The 25,870-nt window shown below is 39.6% G+C and overlaps 1 protein-coding gene across 1 annotated transcript; it reads right to left on the minus strand.

Annotated features, from left to right (window-relative positions):
• Positions 1-8,730: 8,730 nt before the first annotated feature.
• Positions 8,731-14,019, minus strand: LOC110932940. Its single transcript, XM_022176195.2, has 4 exons — positions 13,947-14,019; positions 10,893-11,040; positions 10,315-10,375; positions 8,731-8,921 (listed from the first exon to the last, which is right to left on the minus strand). Exons 1-4 carry the CDS (start codon positions 14,017-14,019, stop codon positions 8,778-8,780), a joined length of 426 nt encoding a protein of 141 aa, XP_022031887.1. The 3' UTR covers positions 8,731-8,777.
• Positions 14,020-25,870: the final 11,851 nt, after the last annotated feature.

Below are 25,870 nucleotides of genomic sequence, written 5' to 3' on the forward strand. Positions count from 1 at the left end.
GATCCATGAAAACCGCAGGCGCGTTAGTCATTCCAAAGGGCATGACGAGGAACTCGTAATGTCCATAACGAGTCCTGAACGCAGTTTTGGATATGTCTTCATTACGGACTCTTAGCTGATGATAGCCTGATCGCAGGTCAATCTTAGAGTAGTAGCTCGATCCTTGCAACTGATCGAATAGATCGTCGATACGTGGGAGAGGATAACGATTCTTGATGGTAACCTTGTTCAGCTCACGATAGTCGATGCACATTTGGAATGTGCCATCCTTCTTCTTGACAAAGAGTACTGGTGCTCCCCAAGGTGACGAACTAGGACGGATAAATCCTTTATCCAATAATTCTTGTAGTTGCGTAGAAAGTTCCTTCAGTTCTGCAGGGGCTAATCGACAAGGTGCTCGAGCTATAGGTGCCGCTCCGGGAGTTAGCTCGATTTGAAATTCGACCTGACGATGAGGAGGGAGTCCAGGCAGTTCTTCAGGAAATACCTCGGGGTAGTCGCGTACCACTGGAAAATCTTCAATCCTCTTTTCCTTTTCTTGTGTGTCGGTGACAAGTGCTAAGATAGCGGTGTGCCCTTTTCGTAAACACTTCTGGGCTTTCAAGAACGAGATGATGCCTGTGACTTCTCCCCCTTTGTCACCTTGAACGATGAGGGGTTTTCCAGAACGGCGGGGGATGCAAACCATTTTCTCTTGACAGAGGATTTCAGCGCGATGTTTGGATAACCAATCCATACCGACGACGACGTCGAAGCTTCCAAGATCGATAGGGAAAAGGTCGATGTTAAAGGTCTGACCAGACAATACTAGTTTGCAGTTACTGATGACGTGTGAGGCCTCGATGTTTCTACCATTCACTAACTCGACTGTATGCTTAGATATTAATATCGTAGGCAGGTGCTTAAGCTTCTTACCAATACGTAGGGATACATAACTAGCATCGGCTCCAGAATCAAATAATACAGAAACATAACGATCATCGAGTAGGAACTTACCCACCACGACGTTGGGATCATTCCTAGCTTCTCCAGCTCCAATCACAAATGCCTCGGGGTAGTCGCGTACCACTGGAAAATCTTCAATCCTCTTTTCCTTTTCTTGTGTGTCGGTGACAAGTGCTAAGATAGCGGTGTGCCCTTTTCGTAAACACTTCTGGGCTTTCAAGAACGAGATGATGCCTGTGACTTCTCCCCCTTTGTCACCTTGAACGATGAGGGGTTTTCCAGAACGGCGGGGGATGCAAACCATTTTCTCTTGACAGAGGATTTCAGCGCGATGTTTGGATAACCAATCCATACCGACGACGACGTCGAAGCTTCCAAGATCGATAGGGAAAAGGTCGATGTTAAAGGTCTGACCAGACAATACTAGTTTGCAGTTACTGATGACGTGTGAGGCCTCGATGTTTCTACCATTCACTAACTCGACTGTATGCTTAGATATTAATATCGTAGGCAGGTGCTTAAGCTTCTTACCAATACGTAGGGATACATAACTAGCATCGGCTCCAGAATCAAATAATACAGAAACATAACGATCATCGAGTAGGAACTTACCCACCACGACGTTGGGATCATTCCTAGCTTCTCCAGCTCCAATCACAAATGCCCTTCCTCTTGCACCATCCCAGCATTATTATTGTTTTGATCGTTGTTTCCAGCTCCCTAGTTGTTGCCGTTCTGATTCAGCTGGGGGCAATTCCTCTTAATGTGTCCCTCGGCTCCACACTGGAAGCAACCCTTGACATTCCCATGATGTTGCTACTGCTGTTGTTGGTTCTGCCCTGCGGGACGTGGACTCCTACAGTCCTTGGCCTCATGCCCCATCTTGTTACATCACTGACACTGACCTTTCCCACAAGGCCCGCTGTGGTGTCGGTTGCACTTGTTGCACTTGGGGTGGTTCCCTCGATAGCCACCCTGTTGTTGAGGGCCCTTGTTGTTTTCAGTTTTCCTTTGCTGAGATGGGACCTGAGTGGGGTTAGCATCCTTGTTTTGGTTTCCTTCCCACTTACGCTTGTTATCACTAGAAGTTCCAGCAGTAACACTGATCCTCTTGGGCAACTTGCCCTGTTCCACAGCCTGCTCAGTGAGTTTGTGAGCAAGATGGACGACTGGCGGAATGGTATTGAGGTTGGCTGCGGTCACATGGCTCCGGATTTCTGGGGCCAAACCCTTGATGTACAATTCGATCCTTCGATACATAGGTTGAGACATGTTTGGGCAAAGAGCAGCATAGTCGTTGGACTGTTTGGTGTATTTCTCGATCTCTGATCCAACCATCTTGAGCTCAAAGTACTCGTTTTCGAGCTTGTGGATGTCATCCCTGTGACAATACTCTTCCTTAATCATGTCCTTGAAATCTTCCCACGCGGTAGCATTAGCAGTTTCCAAACCAAACATCTGAATTTGCGCCTTCCACCAGGAAAGTGCGTTTCCTTCAAGCGTACCAGTAGCAAACTTCACCCAATTTGCAGGGGGACACTCACAGACAGCAAAGACAGCTTCGGCTTTCTCAATCCAGTGTAGAAGACCTATGGCACCCTCAGTGCCATTGAAAGGGAGAGGCTTGCAATCCATGAAGGTTTTGAAAGTACAAACATGTGGTTGCGCAGGCACATGCTGGCGTGTTGTGAGAAGCGAAGCGAATAGGTTTAGGGGTGAAAAGACGATGCGGCGGTAGGATCTAAACATCCTAAAATAACGAGTTTACCTCCAGGGTGAGCTGCGAAAGCTGCAGCCACCGTGTTAAGCAGGTTAGTGAATTGAGCCTGAGTCATGTTAATGTTTCCCCTTCCACGTCCACTCATTGTCTTCATAATCAGAAAACATAGTATGAGTGTGATGTTGTAATGTAGCAAGAATGAGATAGAAGAGGGAGGTGTATCTATCTAACTAGGCACACTAGTACGTATAGCAGAGCATAAGTATAAAATAAGCAAGCAAGTAAACACAAGTCCGAGCTATGAGGTCTAGTACGTTGAGTCCTGCAGTTGGAGTGTAGTGTCGTCAAGAGTCACGGGTTATAGTCTGGTTTTTCTCAAAAAGACTCCCTTTTTAAAACCAAGTTCACTATAACCAATGGCTCTAATACAAATCTGTCACACCCCCAAAATCCACATGCGGAGTACCACCGCCTGGGGGCGTGACTGACCAGGATCCAGCCACCAATTATACTGAGCAATTTAATAAATAACATAAGTAGTATTCACCAACCACAGGGTTAGCAAATATCATAACCAAAGTTCAGAAGTTTTAGGTTCAAATAGTAGTTTAGGTATGTAGCGGAAGCTCATTCGCGCAAAATGCAACATATAAATTATATCAATTGTGGCATAAAACTAACCCTTTTTTAGTACTAATGTTGGAAATAGTGTGTTTTTGTCTTCCTTTTATATTTTCAGGATTAAATGAGCTAAAATTAACAAAAGAAGCAAAACGACAGCAAAATCTAATATAAATACAAGAAAGGAACAAAAGTGGATGGCCCGACCCCTTGACAGCATCCTCCCAAGCAAAACAGAGAAGACAGAAGACTGAACACGCCCCGTGCTCAGCGAGCACGGGGCCGTGCCCAAGAAGCAGCAGAAAAGACAAACCTGTAGAAGCTTCTATTGCTCACCACAGGGCCGTGCCCAGTGAACACGGGGGGCGTGCCCAAAGTACTGCAGGCGCATTTATTGTAATTGCGAATTACAATTAATGAAGAAAGAGAGTGTTAGACGGGCACGGGGCCGTGCCCAGCGGACACGGGGCCGTGCCCAGGCTTCTGTTCAGCCTATAAATAGGAGTGCTTGGAGCCTTTTCAACTCATCCCTTGGCACACCACCTCTCTCACACTTCACCCACCACCCACCACCACCATAACACCATCATCCACCACCATCATCCATTGTCCATCATAGAGTGTGTGAGTCGTCTCGGGATCCAAGATTGATCGTAAGAGTTCTTGACAATCAAGGCCATGTTTGCCTAAGTCTCTTACATCACTTGGTGAAGATAAGTGTTTAGTATAATACTTTTTATTTTTAATCTTTTGCACTTTTTATTTGGTTTTGTATTAATGACTTTAATAACTAGTTTCTTATGTTGAAGGTGATTCTTCCTTATCGTTTGTCCGTGGTGTCTTGACATTATTTTACTGTCTATATAAAATAAAAGATTTTCACCATTCATATCTCCACGGTCTATATGGAGGTATGTTGGCTACCTGGTCGGGGGTTAAGGGAACGGTTTGGTAAGAGACTTGCCCTTGTTCAGCGTTTAGAGGTCCTGCAAGGCACCTGGGTCAAATTTAGTAGGACCTCCTTCAATACCCAAAAGTATTGGATGGCGGGGGTCCAAACTCTTTGATCCCCTCATAAGTTACTATTAATACTATAACCCGACTATTTAGGACTGTATCCCTGCTGACTCAGACTACTTAGTCGAGGGTAACGTCACCTCCAAAAGAGGGGCCTACCATAATTTGCATTAATAACTTAATTAATTATCTTTCAATAATCCGACCCTTTAGGATTGTATCCTTGCTGACTCAAACTACTGGGTTGAGGGTAACGTCGCCTTCAAAAGAGGGGCCTGCTACAATAACTAAGATAATCTCTTAAACAAGTGCAAAAGTGCGAAAATAATCAAAGGTTATACTAACACACGAGTCAGATCCAAGTGATTCATCTTGTCTATCTGTTTTTATTTTTATTTTATTTTTCAGCATTTAGTTAGTTTTATTTTCTTAGTTTAAAAAATCTTTTTCTAATATTTTGATTTGATTAGAGTTGAGGACAAACCGGTACTAAAAGCTCGTGTGTCCTTGGACGACCTCGGTATCTTACCAACACTATACTACGTCCACGATGGGTGCACTTGCCCATATGTGTGTTTAGTGTTAGTAAATATCGTGTTTTATAAATTTAAAACTTGGCTAAAGTGTAAAAAGGGCTTAAAATATATACCTAAAACATATTACACCTAACGCACATCAGAAGCACAGACAAAATAGTTTAAAACAAAGTTCATAGTTCAAGTTTATTTAGAACCCAACACATGGGTTAGACGACCACTACACATCCCCAAGCTGCAAGCTCCTGAGTCACTGGGTACCTGCAAAGCATGCAGTAGGGTATCAACATAATGTTGGCGAGTTCACGAGGTGTCAAGTTTTAGTTTTCGAAAACGTAAGTTGTTTAGATAAAGCATTTATAATCACGTTACGGGGAGCTACCCCATCTGTAAGCTCACTAAACTGTCGATACCGAAACTGTTGACGTAAAGTTGTTGTGCCCCGAGTCAATGTCTATCATCATTGACCAAGATGCAAGGTCTACTAGTTCACGCCTGATCCCCCCGATCACGGTGTGAGGTTGTCAAACCTAATAGCGCTATCAACTAATAACCCGTTCGCCCCCGGCGATTAATCGGTACTGTAAGCAGGGACTTAATATGATAGAGTTTCGTTTAGCTTTGCTAGTTGTGATTTATAAATAATATCCAAACGTATCTCCCCCGGAGACAGTGATTTAAATCAGACATGTTTAAATATTCATAACATGTTCATGTAGTTCAACACTAGAGTTTTTATCATTCATCTTTAAATTCAAGACATGTGCATATCCTCAATTCTACAACATATGGCACGAAATTTTTTTGATGACAAGCACCATGTGAACATACAATGATTTACCATTCAAAATATCTTAACAAAACATTATCACCCAATGCTACACACATCATTCATAATTTGGTCATTCAAAGCAAACATCTTAATTATACAACACATTCATTCAACAAAGTAGTATTGTTATGCATCCCAAATTGCCCAAAGATTTAAACAAACCACAAAACACTAACCGGTTAGATATAGAGGGTTTGGAGGGTTGGTGAAGAAAGTTCCCGAGTGATGATCTCGAGCTTGAGCCGAAAGTCTTGGTGCTACCGGTTGAATCCGAAAGAGAGGAGAGGAGGTTTGTGGTTCTAGGGTTTTAGTGAGGGAGAGAGTGTGTGTAGGATGATGTGTGAGAGTGTTAGCGAAAGGTGGATGATGGGTTTTATACTTGGTTTGGGTGGTGCACCCTACAAGGGTTTCGAGTGGGGCTCAAAAGGTTTGCGGCCCAACCGGCCCAACCATTTACTGTTCACTCGAGACCGAGTGGTCTCGAGTCGGGTTCGCGGTCTCGGCCCACTACATACATATATATACACTACATATACATAACTTAGTTCAAGGATCACATAGAACATCAAGACAAAAGACAACTTTCATTTAATAGTATATATACACACAATGTCACTACAGGATATTTGCTCGGGAAACCTAGAGTGTCACAGTTTTGAGGAGATAAATGTGTATTAAGAGTGAGAGTAGAGAGAATAGAATCCTTAACCTGTAAACTGAGGTCTCTATTTATAGCCGGAGAGGTGTAAGAGGATGTGGGCTGATGGGCCTTGGGCCGGAAGGCGACAACATAGTGGATATGCTCCTTGTCTCACTGGTGTCGACCGTTAGTGGCTTCTAGAAGTTCTCCGGTGCTGGCGCACCATGAGTGGAGCCACGTGTCACTGTTGTCGGCCTTGTTGTCCCTCTGCCATCAGCAGGTAAGTGGAGATCGTGGGGCAGTTGTCTCTGCCCTGTGATTGGTGCCACGTAGGCGTCCTTGTGTACTCTCTGTCCCCTGCACGTCAGACGATCGTGGAACACGATTGAGCAGAGCTTGGAGGACGCGGATTGGCCCCTTTCTGCCACTTGTACCTTTGTGTGTCTTCTGAAGTGGCCCTGCGCCATAGTCCTGCGCGAACCTTGCTGAACACGTAACCAGCCCGCGCAGGGTATAGGTGGTTCAAGGCTCTAATTCAGCATGCTAAGTGTTGAAGTCGGTGTTCTTTCATGTTTGGACGTAGCGCGAGGTCAGTCTTTGGTGAAGTAGCCCGCACGAGTCTGAAATTGAACCGCTTGTTAAATTAGGAGTATGGTCCCGTGCGCGACCTGGTAGACGGCTTGCGCGGCTTGTTAAACACACTAGTTATTTTTTATATTTTTTCGTTATCTAGTATCTCTATTTAATTATAAATTCAAATAAAATAGTAAAAATGGTTATTTAATTCTTACAATGACTACTTTCATAACGACTAGTTTTTCAAACGACTACTTTTGCAACGGCTAGGTTCAGGGGTTGACGATTAGGTTTAATTATATCGTTTTATTTAGGTTTAATTATCTACTGTGTTTAGGTTTAATTATCTCGTCTTGTTCAAGTTTAATTATCTAGTGTGTTTAATTTTAATTGTGTGGTTTGTTTAGGTTTAATTGTGTGGTTTGTATTATTTTTATTTAGAGTTAATTGCCATTTTAGTCCCTGTGGTTTGGCACATTTTGCCAGTTTAGTCCAAAGGTTTCATTTTTAACATCTGGATCCAAAAATGTTTCATCGTTGCCATTTTGGTCCAACTGACTTAACTCCATCCATATCTGTTAAAGCTGCCAAGGGCATTTTTGTCATTTCATTTTTCCTGTTATGGTAGCCATAAATCCAAATCTGACAAAAATGTCCTTGGCAGCTTTAACAGATATAGATGGAGTTAAGTCAGTTGGACCAAAATGGCAACGATGAAACCTTTTTGGATGCAGATGTTAAAAATGAAACCTTTAGACTAAACTGACAAAATAGGTCAAACCACAGGGACTAAAATGGCAATTTACTCTTTTATTTATATATTTGTTTTTTTTAAAACTTATGTTATTTTAGGTTTTATTTTATTGAAATTAAGGTAGCGTTCGTTTCATGGAATGGAATGGAATTAGGAAGTTTTTCTTTGCAAAATTGATCTTGGTTGGGGGAGGGAGGAATTTGAAATCCTTCACTCTAATGAAATTTGTGACTATTTCAACATTCCTTAGAAATCCTTCACTCTAATGAAGGAATGGAATGGAATGTTGAAATAGTCACAAATTTCATTGATTAAATAAATTCATTGGATTTCAAATTCCTCCCTCCCCAAACCAAGATCAGTTTTACAAAGAAAAGCTTTCCAATTCCATCCCATTCCATTCCATGAAACGAACGCTACCTAAAAATATTAATGTTTTTTTAACTGAAATCGGTTATTATTATATACATATATTATAAAACAAAGCTTGTGAATAGTAACTTCAATTCCTCAGTCGATATTATTGTATATGTACATCTTTTTCCTTAACAAGATCTATGTTGCCCTCACGGGCTTCTCTTTCCATCAACCTTGTTTGCTATCTCCACGCGATTTAGGTCCTTGGTGAGCATGTTCTTTGGACCGTTCCTTGTCAAATCCGCAATTTGTTAACTCTTGCTATCTCCATATGCGAGTGTCCTTCAACTAAAACATTTACAACAGTTAGTAATTTCAACATTAATGAATGCCCGTAGTATAATACAAGGCTTTTATACTATACGCATCAACGCGTGTAATTTCGTTGACTATATCTACTCTATATCGTTTTTTATTGGTGTAACGTGTATTACACGATAACCATATGTGTTGTTTACAACAATTTAGCATGCTAAATCATTAACATACACGTACTTACCGGATTTGCGATCAAGCCTCGAACCGAACACCACTCTTTATTTAGAGCATATGGTTTAAGTCCAAGCATGGTTTTCCCCACCATACTTGAATCTCTTAAACCAGGGCTCTGACACCAACTTGTAACGCCCATCTTATATATCAAGATTTTATTAAATAAATACACATTTTAATGCTAAATGTGACTTTACAAAAACTTTTCATACTAACATTCCAACATGTTACAACATTTCAAAACTATACAACTTAATGTAATTGAATTCGTCGTTTAAAAGATACAACGAAACGTCGCGCGGAAGCTTGTATGTTATCGTGTTTGGTTCCTCATCGAGCTTGTTCTTCATCCGGGCACTCTTGGCAATCACCTATGATCAAAACCAACTTAAAAGTTAGTTTTGATAGTTAAATAATAAGTATAAACAAGTTACATGGGTCAAACAAAAACAAAACAAATTTATTTCCGGAACAGGGGGCGTCGCATGACGCCAAGGGGCGTCGCGTGACGCTAGGCCCCCTTATTCACAGACTGATGCTTAATCAGTTGCTGTACATACCCAGCTCAACCCGATTTCACGGAAACGGCCATAACTTCTTCGTTATTGATCCGTTTTACCCGATTCTTTTTCCCACTCGTCCGTAATTTAATTCTCCATATTATGGAGTTAAAATCCAACATCCAACATAATAAAATTTCAGACTTTTAACTCTTCGGCTTATTACCCTTTTTACCAACTTTTTACCCGTTCGTGATTTCATCTAACAAACTTGTTTGTGGCCCTTGTTTCTTTTGTAAACATATTATTATGATTATTTCCTATTTTACAAGGTTCAAATCACGGGTTATTACACATTCTTAACCCGTTTCGCTAATACTTCTATTTTGACCCGTTAGGGGTATTTACGCATTTTAGTCTAGAACTTGTGCTTTTCTTTTGATACTACAAAATTTCCATGTCTAACTAACTACAAATAACAACTATTTTGTGGTGGATTTAACACATGAACCCCTTTTTCCCAATTTTATCCATCGGTTGGTCATTTTTCGCAATTGACTATTTCTAGGCGTTCGACCCACAAATGTTTTTGCTTAGAACTTTTATACACATCTAAGGGTTACAAACTCACAATATAAGTTTCTAAACAACCTATAAGGGTCGTTTACACTATTTACCTATTAAGGGCTCTTTGGTCACATTTAATCCTTCATTTTTGAAATGAAGGATTTCGGCTAGATATTTGACCTTCTTTGCACTTTTAACTATAAGTCCACATACGCGTACCTGGCTCGGGTCATAGCATTGACCCGTTTACATACCTCTTGCTTTAAATTTTCTAATTAAAGCAACGCAACACATGTTATTACCTGTAATCACAAAACTCAATAAGTAGTCGTCAATTATTAATGTCAAATGGTATTAACACACCATTTGACCCGTTTAGTCGACATAACCATTTATCAACGTATGATGGTATATTAATTTCATCATGCTCCTTGAACCAATTCCAGTTCGCGCCGTGAGTTTTACTACATAAAAGACATTTTCTTAATGTGTCCGACCCATTATAACTTTTACCAAATGGTGTCTTTATTTTCTTTTGTTTTCACTATTATTTTAACTAATAGTTTGACCCGTTTGGTTGTCGAGTGAATTCCATCACCTCATTGATATACCAACTCAACCATTTTCACTATATCACTTTAAACATATTTTAACTAAGCTTGTCTGTATAAATGTAACGAGACGACAAGTTGCGTACCTTTAAAGCGTTCCCTTCAAGCGCATGTCCACTCCGGTTTGTCCGCTTGAAAACTCGACTCCTTTGTATATAGAGTTCAATCAACGATGTGTTTAGAAATCCATTCATGATGTATAACGCATATTTCACAATGTCATTCGAATATGCGTTTTTATTCGAAACTTAACATCTTAGCTTTCTCTTAGGCGTTTTAACAAACACCTTATAGGCAGAAATTTACATGATTCATTATCAAGTTCATAACTTGTCATATAGCCAAATTTAACATCAATCGGTCTATTTTATATAAAGGTTAACATCAATAAATCAGAAATCGCTTCATAAATATCAAATTAGACTAGAACAACATTTGAAATCCTAGTGTTCATCAAATTCTACATAACCCACTAATCACCTACAATGGTGTTCATGGATTTTACTAAAATTTCACATGATTTCAACTTGTATTTTTCTAGGGTTTGTCCCTAGACACTATGTTGTTCCTAATTCATCATAAAACAAACATGCAACCATGAATTTCAGATTTTCCCAATTTCATGAGAATTTCAAGTTGAGAGTTTTCATCAAATTTTACATACCTTGTAATCCTCTTGTGATGAGGATCAATAATCCATGCTCGATTTTTGATTTTAACTTGGTTTGAGCCTTCAATTTGTGAGATTAGTGAGTTGTTAGGGTATTGAGAGTGGGGGTCGCCCTCCTCCTCCTGTTGATCGAACCAGGCACCTAAATGGTGTGTTTGGTTTTATTTTTTTTTTTAAACTTAATAATATAAGTTTAGATTTTAACAACATAGGCCCCTCTATTTTTATTTAGTTTATAACTTGATATTTTGTTCTTTCATGTAATAACAAGACTTGTACTAGGTTATTTATTACCTAGTTACTTTATCTTGTTCTCAACCCGTTTTATTTTAAGTCCCGTTAAATCTCGGGGCCTTTTATATACTTTGCTTTCTCAAAGTATTTCTCATCCTTTTAATAAATATTATATTTATTTAATTAAATCCTAAATTTTATCGGGTAAGTTTTACCACTAACTGTATTTTACCCGTCCCGTAGTATTAACGGAGTTTGATCACCAAACCCGTTTTCGGGATGTTACAAGTCTACCCCCGTTAAAGAGGTTTCGTCCCCGAAACCTTATTTACGTAGTTCATTGGTTTAATCAAACGAACCTAGTTTCGTTTTCAAGGCTCCCGTTTCTTTTGGTCAAAAGTTTTCATGTATACTGACGCGTACGTCTTTCATGTGTAAGGCCTCGCGGGCCGTTACTTACAACTTATAACCCTTTATTTTTATTGATTGCGTTGTCATTTGACCACTTAGTCTCGTTAGTCTCTTAATAGCTTTATCCCGCGCTTGTGTTATATTAACAAGCGCTTGTATTTGTTATGACACTTTCTTAACTTCGAATAGTTTTACCGGCTAGACTAATTAGTCGCCGTCACTTCATACCTAACCCATGTTACAACGTGATCATTTTCTATATTTCTTTTTCTTGTCCGTGAGCGTGTCACGTCACGTTTAAGTTTAATTCAACTTTTCTTTATCATACTTCTTCTTTTCGAATGTATCGTCTCGCACCTATCGATGTTAAGACCCATACTCTTTGATATTTGTTATTTCCGAATTCGTCTTATAGTATTCATATTTGTCAAAACGTTATTTCTTACTAAAACTGAATTTTAGTTTAACGTTTTTCTCTTTAACTATGTCAATTACTCATATCAAGGAAATTGACAACTCATAATTTATTGTTTTCCGTTCTCGTTTTACGCGGGGAATCATAACAAGTTCCCTCCCCTTACACTATTGACCCGTAGGTTCCTTCACTTAACCTCGTAGGCTATTTCCTTAAGCTTTCACCTCTTTAAGGCGAGGCCCTTATGATCCCTTTTGCTTCAATTCATGACCCGTGGGTCATTTTGGCCCCGTAGACCTTTACATTAATTAATATAGCGTAGGTTATGATGATCCCGTAGATCATCTTTTATTCGAGTCTTTAATCAAATGTGTATACGTTTATATACGCATATGGCATTAAGGCACCCCTTTTTATATATATAATTATTCACCTTTACTTTTTAGATTTCATTTGACCTTGACCGTAGTCTAAGGCTATATTGTTTTCTTTCGAATTATCTTTCCGACTTCTTGACTTCTAATGTCAATTATACATCGGTTTGCCCTACACTTACCGTTACCCGGTTCTTACCTATACTTCTTTACATCCCATTACCTGGGTTCTTTTATTTTAATGTTTTTAACGCCTATAACTCCTTTACATAGGTTTATTAATATTTCACACTTTTATTTATTCGATTCACGCTTATTTACTTTAGCAAGTGTCATTCTTTATTAAATTTGTTTGACTTGTTCGTGTGAAAATTCATCACTTATGAATGTCAAACTTCAGTCTTTGTTCGACCCGTTCAGCTTTAAAATAGTTGAACGTAATTTATTATAATTTCTATTTGCAGTATCTTGTCGTCCTTTAGTCATGACCCAAAACCCGAGTGTTTTGACTTCCATTCGAGTTCCCGTTTTCTCGGTCCACGCACGCGTTTAAATCCTTACCCACCAATCGGGCGTTTTACTGAAGTCGTTGTTATTTCAACCCTTACGGTATGCATTATGAGTTCGTTTCGTTTTTATATTCCTACTTTGTTCTCAAGTTTGACGTTTTACAAAAACGGCCCGTTAAGAGACAAATTTGCATTTTCCGGGTTCGAGTGTAAGTACACCCTCTCCCAATACATATCTTAATCATTTTACATGTTTTTATTTTCCGGGTTCGAGTGTAAATACACCCCCTCCCAATACATATCTTAATCTTTTTGCATCAATCTTTGTCCCTTCACTCGGGCTCATTATCCTAATGTAACACGCTTCCGTCACCCGGCTGTGCGTCTACTATATTATCAAATATTTTGCTCATTTGATTCATTTGGGTACTTTTTAATTTGTCCCACTCACCCCGACCTTACTACATCGGATGTAAATGTGTCCGCTATAATAAGTTCATGGTATCATATGCCACTACTTACTTGGCCAGAGTAAGCGATTAACACATGACACGCATGACCTTTTTATAGTTTTCACATCACGCCCTATGTAAGTAATGCCTCTATTTGTTTCTCTTGGAAACAATATCCCGAATACATTTTCTATTCGGGTTTTTCCAAGTTTTTAATCTACATATGCAACTTTCAATTTCTACATATTTGTTGCATATTACTATTTGTGCAATTGAATTTAAAATGTGCACCTGGTAATGCTTGCCCTCACGGGCTTCTCTTTCCATCAACCTTGTTTGCTATCTCCACGCGATTTAGGTCCTTGGTGAGCATGTTCTTTGGACCGTTCCTTGTCAAATCCGCGATTTGTTAACTCTCGCTATCTCCATATGCGAGTGTCCTTCAACTAAAACATTTACAACAGTTAGTAATTTCAACATTAATGAATGCCTGTAGTATAATACAAGGCTTTTCTACTATACGCATCAACGCGTGTAATTTCGTTTACTATATCTACTCTATATCGTTTTTTATTGGTGTAACGTGTATTACACGATAACCATATGTGTTGTTTACAACACTTTAGCATGCTAAATCATTAACATACACGTACTTGCCGGATTTGCGATCAAGCCTCGAACCGAACACCAATCTTTATTTAGAGCATATGGTTTAAGTCCAAGCATGGTTTTCCCCACCATACTTGAATCTCTTAAACTAGGGCTCTGATACCAACTTGTAACGCCCGTCTTATATATCAAGATTTTATTAAATAAATACACATTTTAATGCTAAATGTGACTTTACAAAAACTTTTCATACTAACATTCCAACATGTTACAACATTTCAAAACTATACAACTTAATGTAATTGAATTCGTCATTTAAAAGATACGACGAAACGTCGCACGGAAGCTTGTATGTTATCGTGTTCGGTTCCTCATCGAGCTTGATCTTCATCCGGGCACTCTTGGCAATCACCTATGATCAAAACCAACTTAAAAGTTAGTTTTGATAGTTAAATAATAAGTATAAACAAGTCACATGGGTCAAACAACAACAAAACAAATTTATTTCCGGAACAGGGGGCGTCGCGTGACGCTGGGCCCCCTTTTTCACAGACTGATGCTTAATCAGTTGCTGTACATACCCAGCTCAACCCGATTTCACTGAAACGGCCATAACTTCTTCGTTATTGATCCGTTTTACCCGATTCTTTTTCCCACGCGTCCGTAATTTAATTCTCCATATTATGGAGTTAAAATCCAACATCCAACATAATAAAATTTCAGACTTTTAACTCTTCGGCTTATTACCCTTTTTACCAACTTTTTACCCGTTCGTGATTTCATCTAACAAACTTGTTTGTGGCCCTTGTTTCTTTTGTAAACATATTATTATGACTATTTCCTATTGTACAAGGTTCAAATCACGTGTTATTACACATTCTTAACCCGTTTCGCTAATACTTCTATTTTGACCCGTTAGGGGTATTTACGCATTTTAGTCTAGAACTTGTGCTTTTCTTTTGATACTACAAAATTTCCATGTCTAATTAACTACAAATATTCCACCACAACTATTTTGTGGCGGATTTAACACATGAACCCCTTTTTCCCAATTTTACCCATCGGTTGGTCATTTTTCGCAATTGACTATTTCTAGGCGTTCGACCCACAAATGTTTTTGCTTAGAACTTTTATACACATCTAAGGGTTACAAACTCATAATATAAGTTTCTAAACAACCTATAAGGGTCGTTTACACTGTTTACCTATTAAGGGCTCTTTGGTCACATTTAATCCTTCATTTTTGAAATGAAAGATTTCGGCTAGATATTTGACCTTCTTTGCACTTTTAACTATAAGTCCACATACGCGTACCTGGCTCGGGTCATAGCATTGACCCGTTTACATACCTCTTGCTTTAAATTTTCTAATTAAAGCAACGCAACACATGTTATTACCTGTAATCACAAAACTCAACAAGTAGTCGTCAATTATTAATGTCAAATGGTATTAACACACCATTTGACCCGTTTAGTCGACATGACCATTTATCAACGTATGCTGGTATATTAATTTCATCATGCTCCTTGAACCAATTCCGGTTCGCGCCGTGAGTTTTACTACATAAAAGACATTTTCTTAATGTGCTCGACCCATTATAACTTTTACCAAATGGTGTCTTTATTTTCTTTTGTTTTCACTATTATTTTAACTAATACTTTGACCCGTTTGGTTGTCGAGTGAATTCCATCACCTCATTGATATACCAACTCAACCATTTTCACTATATCACTTTAAACATATTTTAACTAAGCTTGTCTGTATAAATGTAACGAGACGACAAGTCGCGTACCTTTAAAACGTTCCCTTCAAGCGCATGTCCACTCCGGTTTGTCCGCTTGAAAACTCGACTCCTATGTCTATAGAGTTCAATCAACGATGGGTTTAGAACTCCATTCATGATGTATAATGCATATTTCAAAATGTCATTCGAATATGCGTTTTTATTCGAAACTTAACATCTTAGCTTTTTCTTAGGCATTTTAACAAACACCTTATAGGCAGAAATTTACATGATTCATTATCAAGTTCATAACTTGTCATATAGCCAAATTTAACATCAATCGGACTATTTTATATAAAGGTTAACATCAATAAATCAGAAATCGCTTCATAGATATCAAATTACACTAGAACAACATTTGAAATCCTAGTGTTCATCAAATTCTACATAACCCACTAATCACCTACAATGGTGTTCATGGATTTTACTAAAATTTCACATGATTTCAACTTGTATTTGTCTAGGGTTTGTCCCTAGACACTATGTTGTTCCTAATTCATCATAAAACAAACATGCAACCATGAATTTCAGATTTTCCCAATTTCATGAGAATTTCAAGATGAGAGTTTTCATCAAATTTTACATACCTTGTAATCCTCTTGTGATGAGGATCAATAATCCATGCTCGATTTTTGATTTTAACTTGGTTTGAGCCTTCAATTTGTGAGATTAGTGAGTTGTTAGGGTATTGAGAGTGGGGGTCGCCCTCCTCCTCCTCTTGTTGATCGAACCAGGCACCTAAATGGTGTGTTTGGTTTTATTTTATTTTTTAAACTTAATAATATAAGTTTAGATTTTAACAACATAGGCCCCTCTATTTTTATTTAGTTTATAACTTGATATTTTGTTCTTTCATGTAATAACAAGACTTGTACTAGGTTATTTATTACCTAGTTACTTTATCTTGTTCTCAACCCGTTTTATTTTAAGTCCCGTTAAATCTCGGGGCCTTTTATATACTTTGCTTTCTCAAAGTATTTCTCATCCTTTTAATAAATATTAGATTTATTTAATTAAATCCTAAATTTTACCGGGTAAGTTTTACCACTAACTGTATTTTACCCGTTCCGTAGTATTAACGGAGTTTGATCACCAAACCCGCTTTCGGGATGTTACAGTGAGTCACCGGCAACCGGCCTTCGACGCGTCCTCGCCTCCCACAAACAGAACCGAAGTCGTCGACTGTAGGGATTTCCGGTGAAGATTCGACCGATGAGAGGTGGTAGTGGCGAGTTCCGACGAGTCTAGGGTTCCGTCATGACCCACGATGACGGCGGCGATGTGGTCAATCTGCTTCCAAAACCACCTCTTGCTTTACCGTTCCAGATTTCACGACAACCTGTGTGGATTGAGGTAATTTACTGAAATTCGGGTTTCATAATTTCTTATTATTGTTCTTATTATAGGATTTCAAAATGTTAAACTAACAGTGTTGCTAAAAATGTGAACATTAGAGATCCGTATTCATTGTTTGGTCAAACTGATCATAATTGAAATTGGTCAAATTGACGTTTCCTTCTTTACTGAGCCATTTGATAGGCGAGTTGGATCAAGAAAGGAGATAACCATTAAGAAGAAATTGGACAATTGTTGGCCGCAATTCATATCCTAACAAAGAATTAGCAAGCAGCAAATGACTAGGGCACAAACTATATACAGTTTCAAAGTTAATCTATATTTTCCATGAGTATGAGTAGCTTTACAAAGTGATTATGACAAACTTGAAGAATCAAAATAGATGATTAGTTGAGTGAGGTTGAAGATAGTTAGGCATTTTTACTTAGTAATTATCCTTATTATATTATATTATATTAAGTGAATGAACAGTGATTTTAGGTTAGGGCATTTAAGGTATTTAACCCAAGACACGTGTGCGTCTCCTCAGCCACCACCGCTTCTCATTCCATTTTCTTCTCCGGTATCAACACACAGATTAGGGAGATAGGGAGGAGCGAGAGAGAGACAAAGATTAGACAGTTAGAGAAAGCTGAGCGACGGTGATGGAGGAACGGGTGGTGGTCTCCGTCCGGCCCCCGACCGGTGGTGATGGTCCGGTGGTTTTGACGCAGCAAACAACAGTAGAAGGCGGTGGTGCTTAAGGGTTCCGCTGTGACACTACGACGACGGCGATTATAAACCTCCCTTTAGACTACTCCGTTCTTTTGCCAGATCTGAAGGTTCTGGTGTACGGCGATGGTGAAGGTTCTGGTGTACGGCTGTACTGGCGATTTTTCTGGCGAGATCTTAGGTATTCGATTTTTTATGGTTTTCTTTTTCATGATGATCAGGTGTTTAAGAAATATATGGCCAAACTTTTACGATCAACGAATCGAAGGGATTTTAGGCCCTTCAAATGAAGAATTTAACGATTTTTTTATTGCAAATCGGTCAGTACATCCAAGTAACATTAGTTATGCTACTAACATTTGAAAAAAAATACACAAATAAAGATCAAAAATTAATTTTATGTTAACAAATAAGCAAAGTTATATATACGAGTTATATATTAATATAGGAAACCAGCAAGTAGCTAGGCAAAATACAACCAGAACAGAAAGAGATTACAATGCTGCAGATAATATTAAGTATAATGTGTTCGCTACTTCATTTTATTACTTATTTAATTAGAATAAATCATTTGGTAACAAGTTCTGGAAAAGCCACAACCACCTACTTTTACCAATGAAAACCATCAGCTATTGTTCAAATCGTTCAAGTGCGCGCAACATTGTATTACGGACTGTTATTTTTCATGTTCTTTGTCTTTTTAATAATAATTTTGATGCCAACAGAACTTTCAAGAAAAGCTTTACTTTAGGGCAACACTGAAAACATCAACACAAGCATTTCGTTTGTCTGTGTATTAAAGTAGTTAACAGTAAATATCCGAAATGTTTGTGAGCATCTTTACAATCTGACCCTTCAGTGGTCGTTGCTTGGCATGTTATTTTGGATCTTTTTAATGGGGGTGGTTGTTCATGTGTTTCAAGTTGACGGATGTCACTGTTGTCCAAGTGAATCTATATTTTCTTTCACTTTATTTACAAAGAATGGTCACAAAGCCTATTCACTTTAAATTCGTGTGTTATGTTCTTAGATCTTTAATTTGTAGGATTATGACCTTTGAAATGCCAAATGTGTGTTTTTTAGTGCAGTTTTTATTCTTTAACCATATGGAGATTAAAAGCATTCAGTTACAAGGTTTTATAGTGTGACAACCCTCTCAAAACCAGGTATCCGTACGACTTAATTAATTATTAATTGTTGCCTAATTACTGTGCTTTACTGAGTTTGCTGATAAACTGCTACTTGATTGTTGGTACTTGTACATATCTGCATCATACTTTGATATTCCTGTCACTACACTACTTATTTACTGAACCTTAGTGACAAACATGATGCACAAAAGCACAGTAGCACTAAACGGATACACAGTGAACATGCTGATATAGCCAGCATCAGGCAAACACTTCCTCTAAAGGCCTGAATGAGCCAAAATATTTTTACTACACCCAGAGTGTGTGTAGGAATACAAGGGTTGTATGATTACGTCTCTAGGGATAAGATACAGAGATTTGGATGTGCCTAAAACATACTTTTAGCACGAAACACAGCACTTTTATCAACACACTAGCTTCTAGCTAATTAATAAAGTGCCAAAATATGAGGAATTATTCCCGACACTTTGCAGAATAAATTGTGTCGCTAAAAATATTATTTATGACGCTTAACGGATATCTTAAGCACTTTAACGGATTACTATCCGACCGAACAACCGGACAATACCCGGAACATAAAAATATTGCCAAAATTAATATTGGTACTTTTCTGAGCCAGTTAGGGTCCCTGATTACCCTAACACCCGCTTTTAATGCACTAAAACAACTAACGAGGTTAGTACCTTAAAGTAACGCACTTAACCAAACTAAACCGTAACTGAACGATTGGAAACGAACCGAGCACCTTTACTTCTCAATGGAATCGGCCAACTAGTGGGCCCCGGGGGAGTACACCTTTATTATTTTATATTGGATTGCACGAGGATCGAGACGACTTTCTCTATAAATACCTCACTACCTCTCACACACACAAACACACACTTCACCTCACCACCACTCCCTCTCCCTCTCCCTCCTCTCGGCCGAGATCACCACCACCCCCACATCCGTTTTTCGGTTCAAGTCTTGACATTCCAAGGGTATACAAGTGTCGGTGATTACGTACAACGGAGCTCGGAACAAACGGAACGCGGAGGACCTCTACCGTTTGCTATTATCCACGCAGTTTTCGACTAGTTTCTTCCCTAGCCCCGAGCTAGAGGTATAACGTTTAAAACTCATTTTTGGTCATATCTAAAGTGGTTAAAAGGATATTTGTCGGTTGAATGTCGGTAACCCGCTTAATGGAACTTTAAAGTTTGCTAAAACGTGAATATCGTTGGTTAAAAGCTCAAAACGCGTGTAAATGTCGTAGTACTTGAATATGTTGATTAATATGGCCTGATCTACGATGTGGTGGCTCTCATCATCGTTTAACCCGACTTTGTTAGGATCACGTATCTTGACATACACTGGTTTCTTTGGTACAAGGGTTAAAAGGTGAAACTCCACCACACGGGAAACGTGAACTTGTGTAAAAATGTTTTAACATGAAAAATAGTATTTTAAACAAGCCGATCTACGTATGTACAAGTGGTATATTCGTAGGACCGGGTGTCGAGAAAATCATGTTTTTATAAAAATGGATAAAGTGTTAACAAATACGATTTCTATAAACTACAAGTGTAGAAACACTTGTAGAATAAAAGATCCGACAAAATAACAATGTTTACAAAAATTGTCGGGAAGTTGTAAGAAGTAAGTTGTTCTAAAAACGAGGTTTTTGCAAGACTAAGTTATGCTATATATAGATCCACTAAAATAACGAGATCTACACCGTAGTTTTTGTAAAAACTACAAGTTCATGAAACAACGCGGTTTTACATTCTAGTCTTCTATTTGATGTGTTGAAAATTGATTTGGTTGATTTGATAAATTGTTGAGATGATTTGTAAAAGAAAATGATACGCTTGAAAGCGTGGCCACCTCCAGTTACAGGGGAAACTCTGGCGAAATTTTCTAAAAATCTAACACTTAGAATTATTTAACAAGTGTTAGACTACTTTGACATGTTTTCAAAAATATATTTTCGCCACAACTTTATTTATAAATAATCGGAGGTGGGATTTTCACAAAACTAAAAGTGATAAATATTTATTCGGTAAATATATTTTGTCACCTCACTGTTTATGATTATTTTGTGAAAATGTATAAATATTATTTTTAGAGTAAAAATAATATTTACTAACCTTGTCAAGCCCGAAATAATACAAACGCCTTCACGGCAAACATATAAGTTACAACGGTAATTTCTATTACCACCTAATCACCAAAACGTAACTTACGCTTTATTCGGAAGTATTCATAAGCACGTATATTGTCAATATATTATTTTGGAAAATATTATGAGAAAAAGGAAATATATTATTTTTGAGAAAAATAAATATATTTTGGAATAAGAAATAAAATATATTAAGTGGGACTTAATAAAATGATATAAATACACATGTATTTAAATCCCCCATCCTTGGGAAGGAGAATGCGTATCAAATATATACACGGAACGGTTGCCTAACTGTTTCCAATGATGTAAACTATGAAGCTAAAGCACGGCCATCCGTCTAATAGAATTAGCACATGTAGGTCGTTGCACAGCACTTGGATATTGGATTGCTTGATTTTGTGACGCGCTCACTGTGAGTTCATGTCCCCCTTTTCTCTTAACTGTTTTCAGTTTTATAAACTGCGGGGGTGAAATACATGTTACAATGATTATGGATATGTTATACATGGTATGATTAGCATAAGGAGGGTTATTACTTAGATCATGTGAGTGGGTAGGCAGAAACTTGAGGCCATTAATCCTCGTTGAGGACCGAGGGACAGGAGCGGTAGATCTATCTGGGTGTAGCGAGCCCAGCCTCAGGTCCAGCATAACGGACCTCGGGGTGACTTAGTGCCCGACGCATAAATCCGCTAGGTTTGAGTCATCCCTACTTGCACTTCACACATATCAATGGACTTGCAACCCATTGGTGATCTCTTTTATTTCCTTATTTGCTACATACCAGGGTTTTTGATAAAAATAAAGGTTTATTTACTCATTTTCGCATGAACTCGCTCAACATTATTGTTGATTTTTCAACTTACATGTATTTCAGGGAATTAAGGATCTGGCACGGTTAGCAGGATTTCCCGCTGCATTTAGATTCAGAGTCATCCGGGTTCAAGGCTTATGGCTCTTTCCTGGACAGGCCATAGCCCCTGAACCGTGTTTATTTGTGTTTGCACTATGGTAGTGGTTGTACTGTTTAAGACAAGTAATGGTTGTTGGGTGTTTACCCATTCAGACAATGTTTGACAATTTTATTTTCAATGGATGACTTTGCATGATTTTAAATTCATATAGCTTGTTATGGTTAAGCTATGGTATTAAGAAGTCACACCAAATTAACCACGCTTCCGCAAAGCCAGGGTGTGACAGCTTGGTATCAGAGCTCTGATCATAGCGAACTAGGATTCCTTCTCGAGTCTAGACTATGATCACTAGGGCTCTCACGAAAACATTTTCTGCATACCACTTAAGTCCAGATCCAAAACGTTTTTACAAACAAATGTTGAGCACATTTCATTTATTCATTATTAGGCTCAGTCCTGAAGACTGAGGCTCGGTCTTGGAGGCCGAGGCTCGATCTTAGAGATCGAGGTAGATGTTATGTTAGGCTCAGTCTTGGAGGCTGAGGCTCGGTCTTGGAGGCCGAGGCTCGATCTTAGAGATCGAGGTAGATGTTTGTTGTTTTTAGGCTCAGTCTTGGAGGCTGAGGCTCGGTCTTGGAGGCCGAGGCTCGATCTAAGAGGTCGAGGTGGATGATAGAGCAGTCTTAAAGACTGGGAGGAATTTGGCTAGTGGGACTAGGAGTGTCAGTCTAGGAGACTGGGAGGCTAGTGGGACTAGGAGAATTATTTGATTGTTTATTGTTGACTTACATGTTCATATGAATATATGATTGATTATTATACGTATATATGTTTGTGTTACAAACGTCATGCTTTCACCATGTACTAGAAGGATGGGCACTACGAATCCCATGGCCATAGTGTCAGACGACATAGTTGCAGCAGAGCACGAGGTATACATTTCCGATACTACCAGCATAGACGACGACGACTTTCAGCCCCTTTGCGCTGCCTAATGTCGTAGCAGTGCCTACTGATGGCCATCTTGTTGGGAATTTGCCACTCGTGGTGATCCTTGTTCCCGTGCCCCTTGCCGCTTACCCTATTGTTGATATGCCCCCCTGACGTGGCCTCTGACGACGATAACGACCTACTAGAAAGAGGACCCATTTGAGGGCGAGGCCTTATTGCTGCTGGAATTAACCTACTGCTTGCGGACGCTCCTGCAGGGGAAACTTATGCCTATCCCCCTGTCCCAGACTCATTTGAGTTCCTGACATCCGCCTTTTCGCATATATAGGGAGTGCAGCACCATTCACTCGACGCCGACCCTGATACGGCATCATCAGCTGCACCGATTCCCTCACACAGCTTGAGTTTGATCACAGTATTGAGGATGATCTTGTTCCTCCACCTGGTTTTGATCCAGACCATGACCCTGAGTTCATACGCTTAGGCCAGCCATTGGAGGATCCTGTAACCCCCTGTGATGGTTGATCCAGCTGATTTTGAGATAGGATTTGTTGATCCAGAGCCAGCCGTGGCCCTGAGCCAGGCATTGCTCTTGACCCCGCATTAGAGCATGACCTTGTTCATGCCAATGCACCTGCTGTCGCTCCTTGGTTGAATCTCCTGCTTGGACGAGAGAAAACGTGGGGTAACTGTGCAAGACAATTTATTATTACGGGGGCCCACGTAATAACAACTTGTAGTGCACAGAAATCCTGGTTGACTCTGCGGGTCAAGCTAATGAAAACCAATATAGCAGGAAATAACTCGAACACGAATGACCAAGGCGATGAAGCCTCGAATTCATTCTACTTCAAGCAACAAGCCATTGGCGAGCCTGTGTGAAGGCTCAGAATTTATTTCCTCACCTACACATTGAATATATCTTCGTGTGAAATTGGGTGACTACATGATGGCTTATGGTGCTATGTATCTCATAGACCAATGAAATGTTGTCTAACCTGCTTCATACCACTTCGGCAAAAGAGGATGCCACCCAGGCGTGACACAAACACCAGTACGTTGCAAAGGATAGAAGCCGAGCTGCAAAACGCATCTCCCAGGCAATTGCATGACATAAAGCCCTCCGCTTTTAGCACAGCAATGGCACTAGTGGAAGTAACCTTCCAATTATCTGCACCTATGAGCAACTCCTGAACTGCAGGCCTTGAACTGCGACGGAACAGGAGGCGCCATTGCTTTTGTTCGTTGGTCTGAAAAGATTGACTCCATTCTAAGAATGACTAACGGTTCGCCCCAACAGAGTGTCACCCTTACCTCGGAGTCATTTCTGGATGGCACACTCTCAAGGTAGGACCCTCAGGTTCAGACCCTTAGCACAGATGCTGCTTATGCACTGAGTTGGGACGAGCTCAAGGGAATGATTGAGAAGAAATGTTGTTCTAGGACCGGAACCCAGAAGCTTAAGGTGAAGTTCTGGAATTTGAAAATGGACAGACCAGAGATTTCTTAAAATGGCCAGCAATCGCACGACTTGCCTAGGGTCGTCCCCTACTAAGTCATTATTGTTGTATGACACAGTTATGTACGTGTGAGCTTTACATTGTGGTCTCGATTTGTGGTAATGCAATCGCAGCATTCTCAACATTTGTGATCTCTGATCTATGGTTTATGATCTATGACATGAGATGTTATGTGACTGATTTATTGATAACATGAGATGTTATGTGCTGATTATTGTTGAATACATACGTACATTTTATCTGCTGCGACCTAACCTATGCGAAACCTCTTTTAGAAGATGCCACCAAGACGCGAAATGCGCATGCCCACCTCAGAGGCACAACTTCAAGAGATAATTGCTGCAGCTATATCACAGCATGAGGCCCTACGCTCCGAACCTAGCAAAGGCACCTCAGAGAATGACGGTTGTTCCTACTGGCACTTCCTCAACTACAAGCCTCCGAAGTTCGACGGCACTGGAGGTGCCATGGCTTTTGTAAAATGGACTGAAAGTATGGATTCCATCTTTCGAATGAGTGGTTGTACGCCAGAACAACAAGTCCTATATGTTTCTGAGTTGTTTCAAGATGGAGCTCGACTATGGTGGTACCTTCAGGTTCAAATGAAGGGTGAAACCGCAGCATATGCATTATCATGGGATGAACTGAAGGGAATGATGCATGAGAAGTATTGCTCCAAAGAGGAAACCCTGGAGTTGGAAGGGGAATTCCAGAGCCTGATAATGGAAGGTCCAAAAATGTTGGGATACATGCAAAGACTTCATGACTTGGCACGAGTTATTCCCCACTTAGCGGAACCAGAAATGAGGAAATTGGGACAGTTCATTTGGGAACTGGCACCAGAAGTCATGAGCTTAATGACAGCATCTACGCCACCAACAACTGTAGCTGCAAGTAAGATGGGCTTGGCACTCGTTACAGAAGCCACTAGACTAGAAAAATTTGCAAACCCTGACAGAGAGACTCAGGTAGAGTCGTCTGGAAAGAACAAAAGGAAGCTTACCGAAGATACCCGAACGAATAATGAGGATCAAAGATCTATTCGAGGTTGTTTTGACTGCGGAGACAAAGGGCATTTCAAGAAAGATTGCCCTAACAACAGACAGGCCAATGATAAGATTTACTTAGAAACTAAATCAAGATGTGCTGGGTGCAAGTATCACCCTGAATGTGGATGTTGGAAGCCTAGGTGCGGGAGAAAAGGGCACAACAAGGATGATTGTGGGATGAAGAGTCCCAGACAAGGAGAAAACCGTAACAACGCCCAAGGTGGAAGCAGGAAAGGAAATGGCCGAGTGTTAGGATGCTTCCATTGTGGGGACAATGGACATCTTAAGAGAAAATGCCCAAAGTTGAAACAAGACCGTGAAAGAACACCCAGCATCGGAGTTTGTGAAGCATGCCAGGATCCAGGCGTG

This window comes from Helianthus annuus, chromosome 1 (assembly GCF_002127325.2).
Source record: "Helianthus annuus cultivar XRQ/B chromosome 1, HanXRQr2.0-SUNRISE, whole genome shotgun sequence".
In the NCBI taxonomy this organism is placed as follows: Eukaryota; Viridiplantae; Streptophyta; class Magnoliopsida; order Asterales; family Asteraceae; genus Helianthus; species Helianthus annuus.

Excerpts from the sequence above, each read along its gene's own strand:
- LOC110932940 (XM_022176195.2), bottom strand. The coding sequence starts at position 14,019 with ATGCTTGGACTTAAACCATATGCTCTAAATAAAGATTGGTGTTCGGTT. Across the intron at positions 10,376-10,892 it reads CATCACAAGAGGATTACAAG|GAGTCGAGTTTTCAAGCGGA; the intron begins GTATGTAAAATT and ends CTATATACAAAG. Across the intron at positions 8,922-10,314 it reads TTGAAGGGAACGCTTTAAAG|GTGATTGCCAAGAGTGCCCG; the intron begins GTACGCAACTTG and ends TTTTGATCATAG.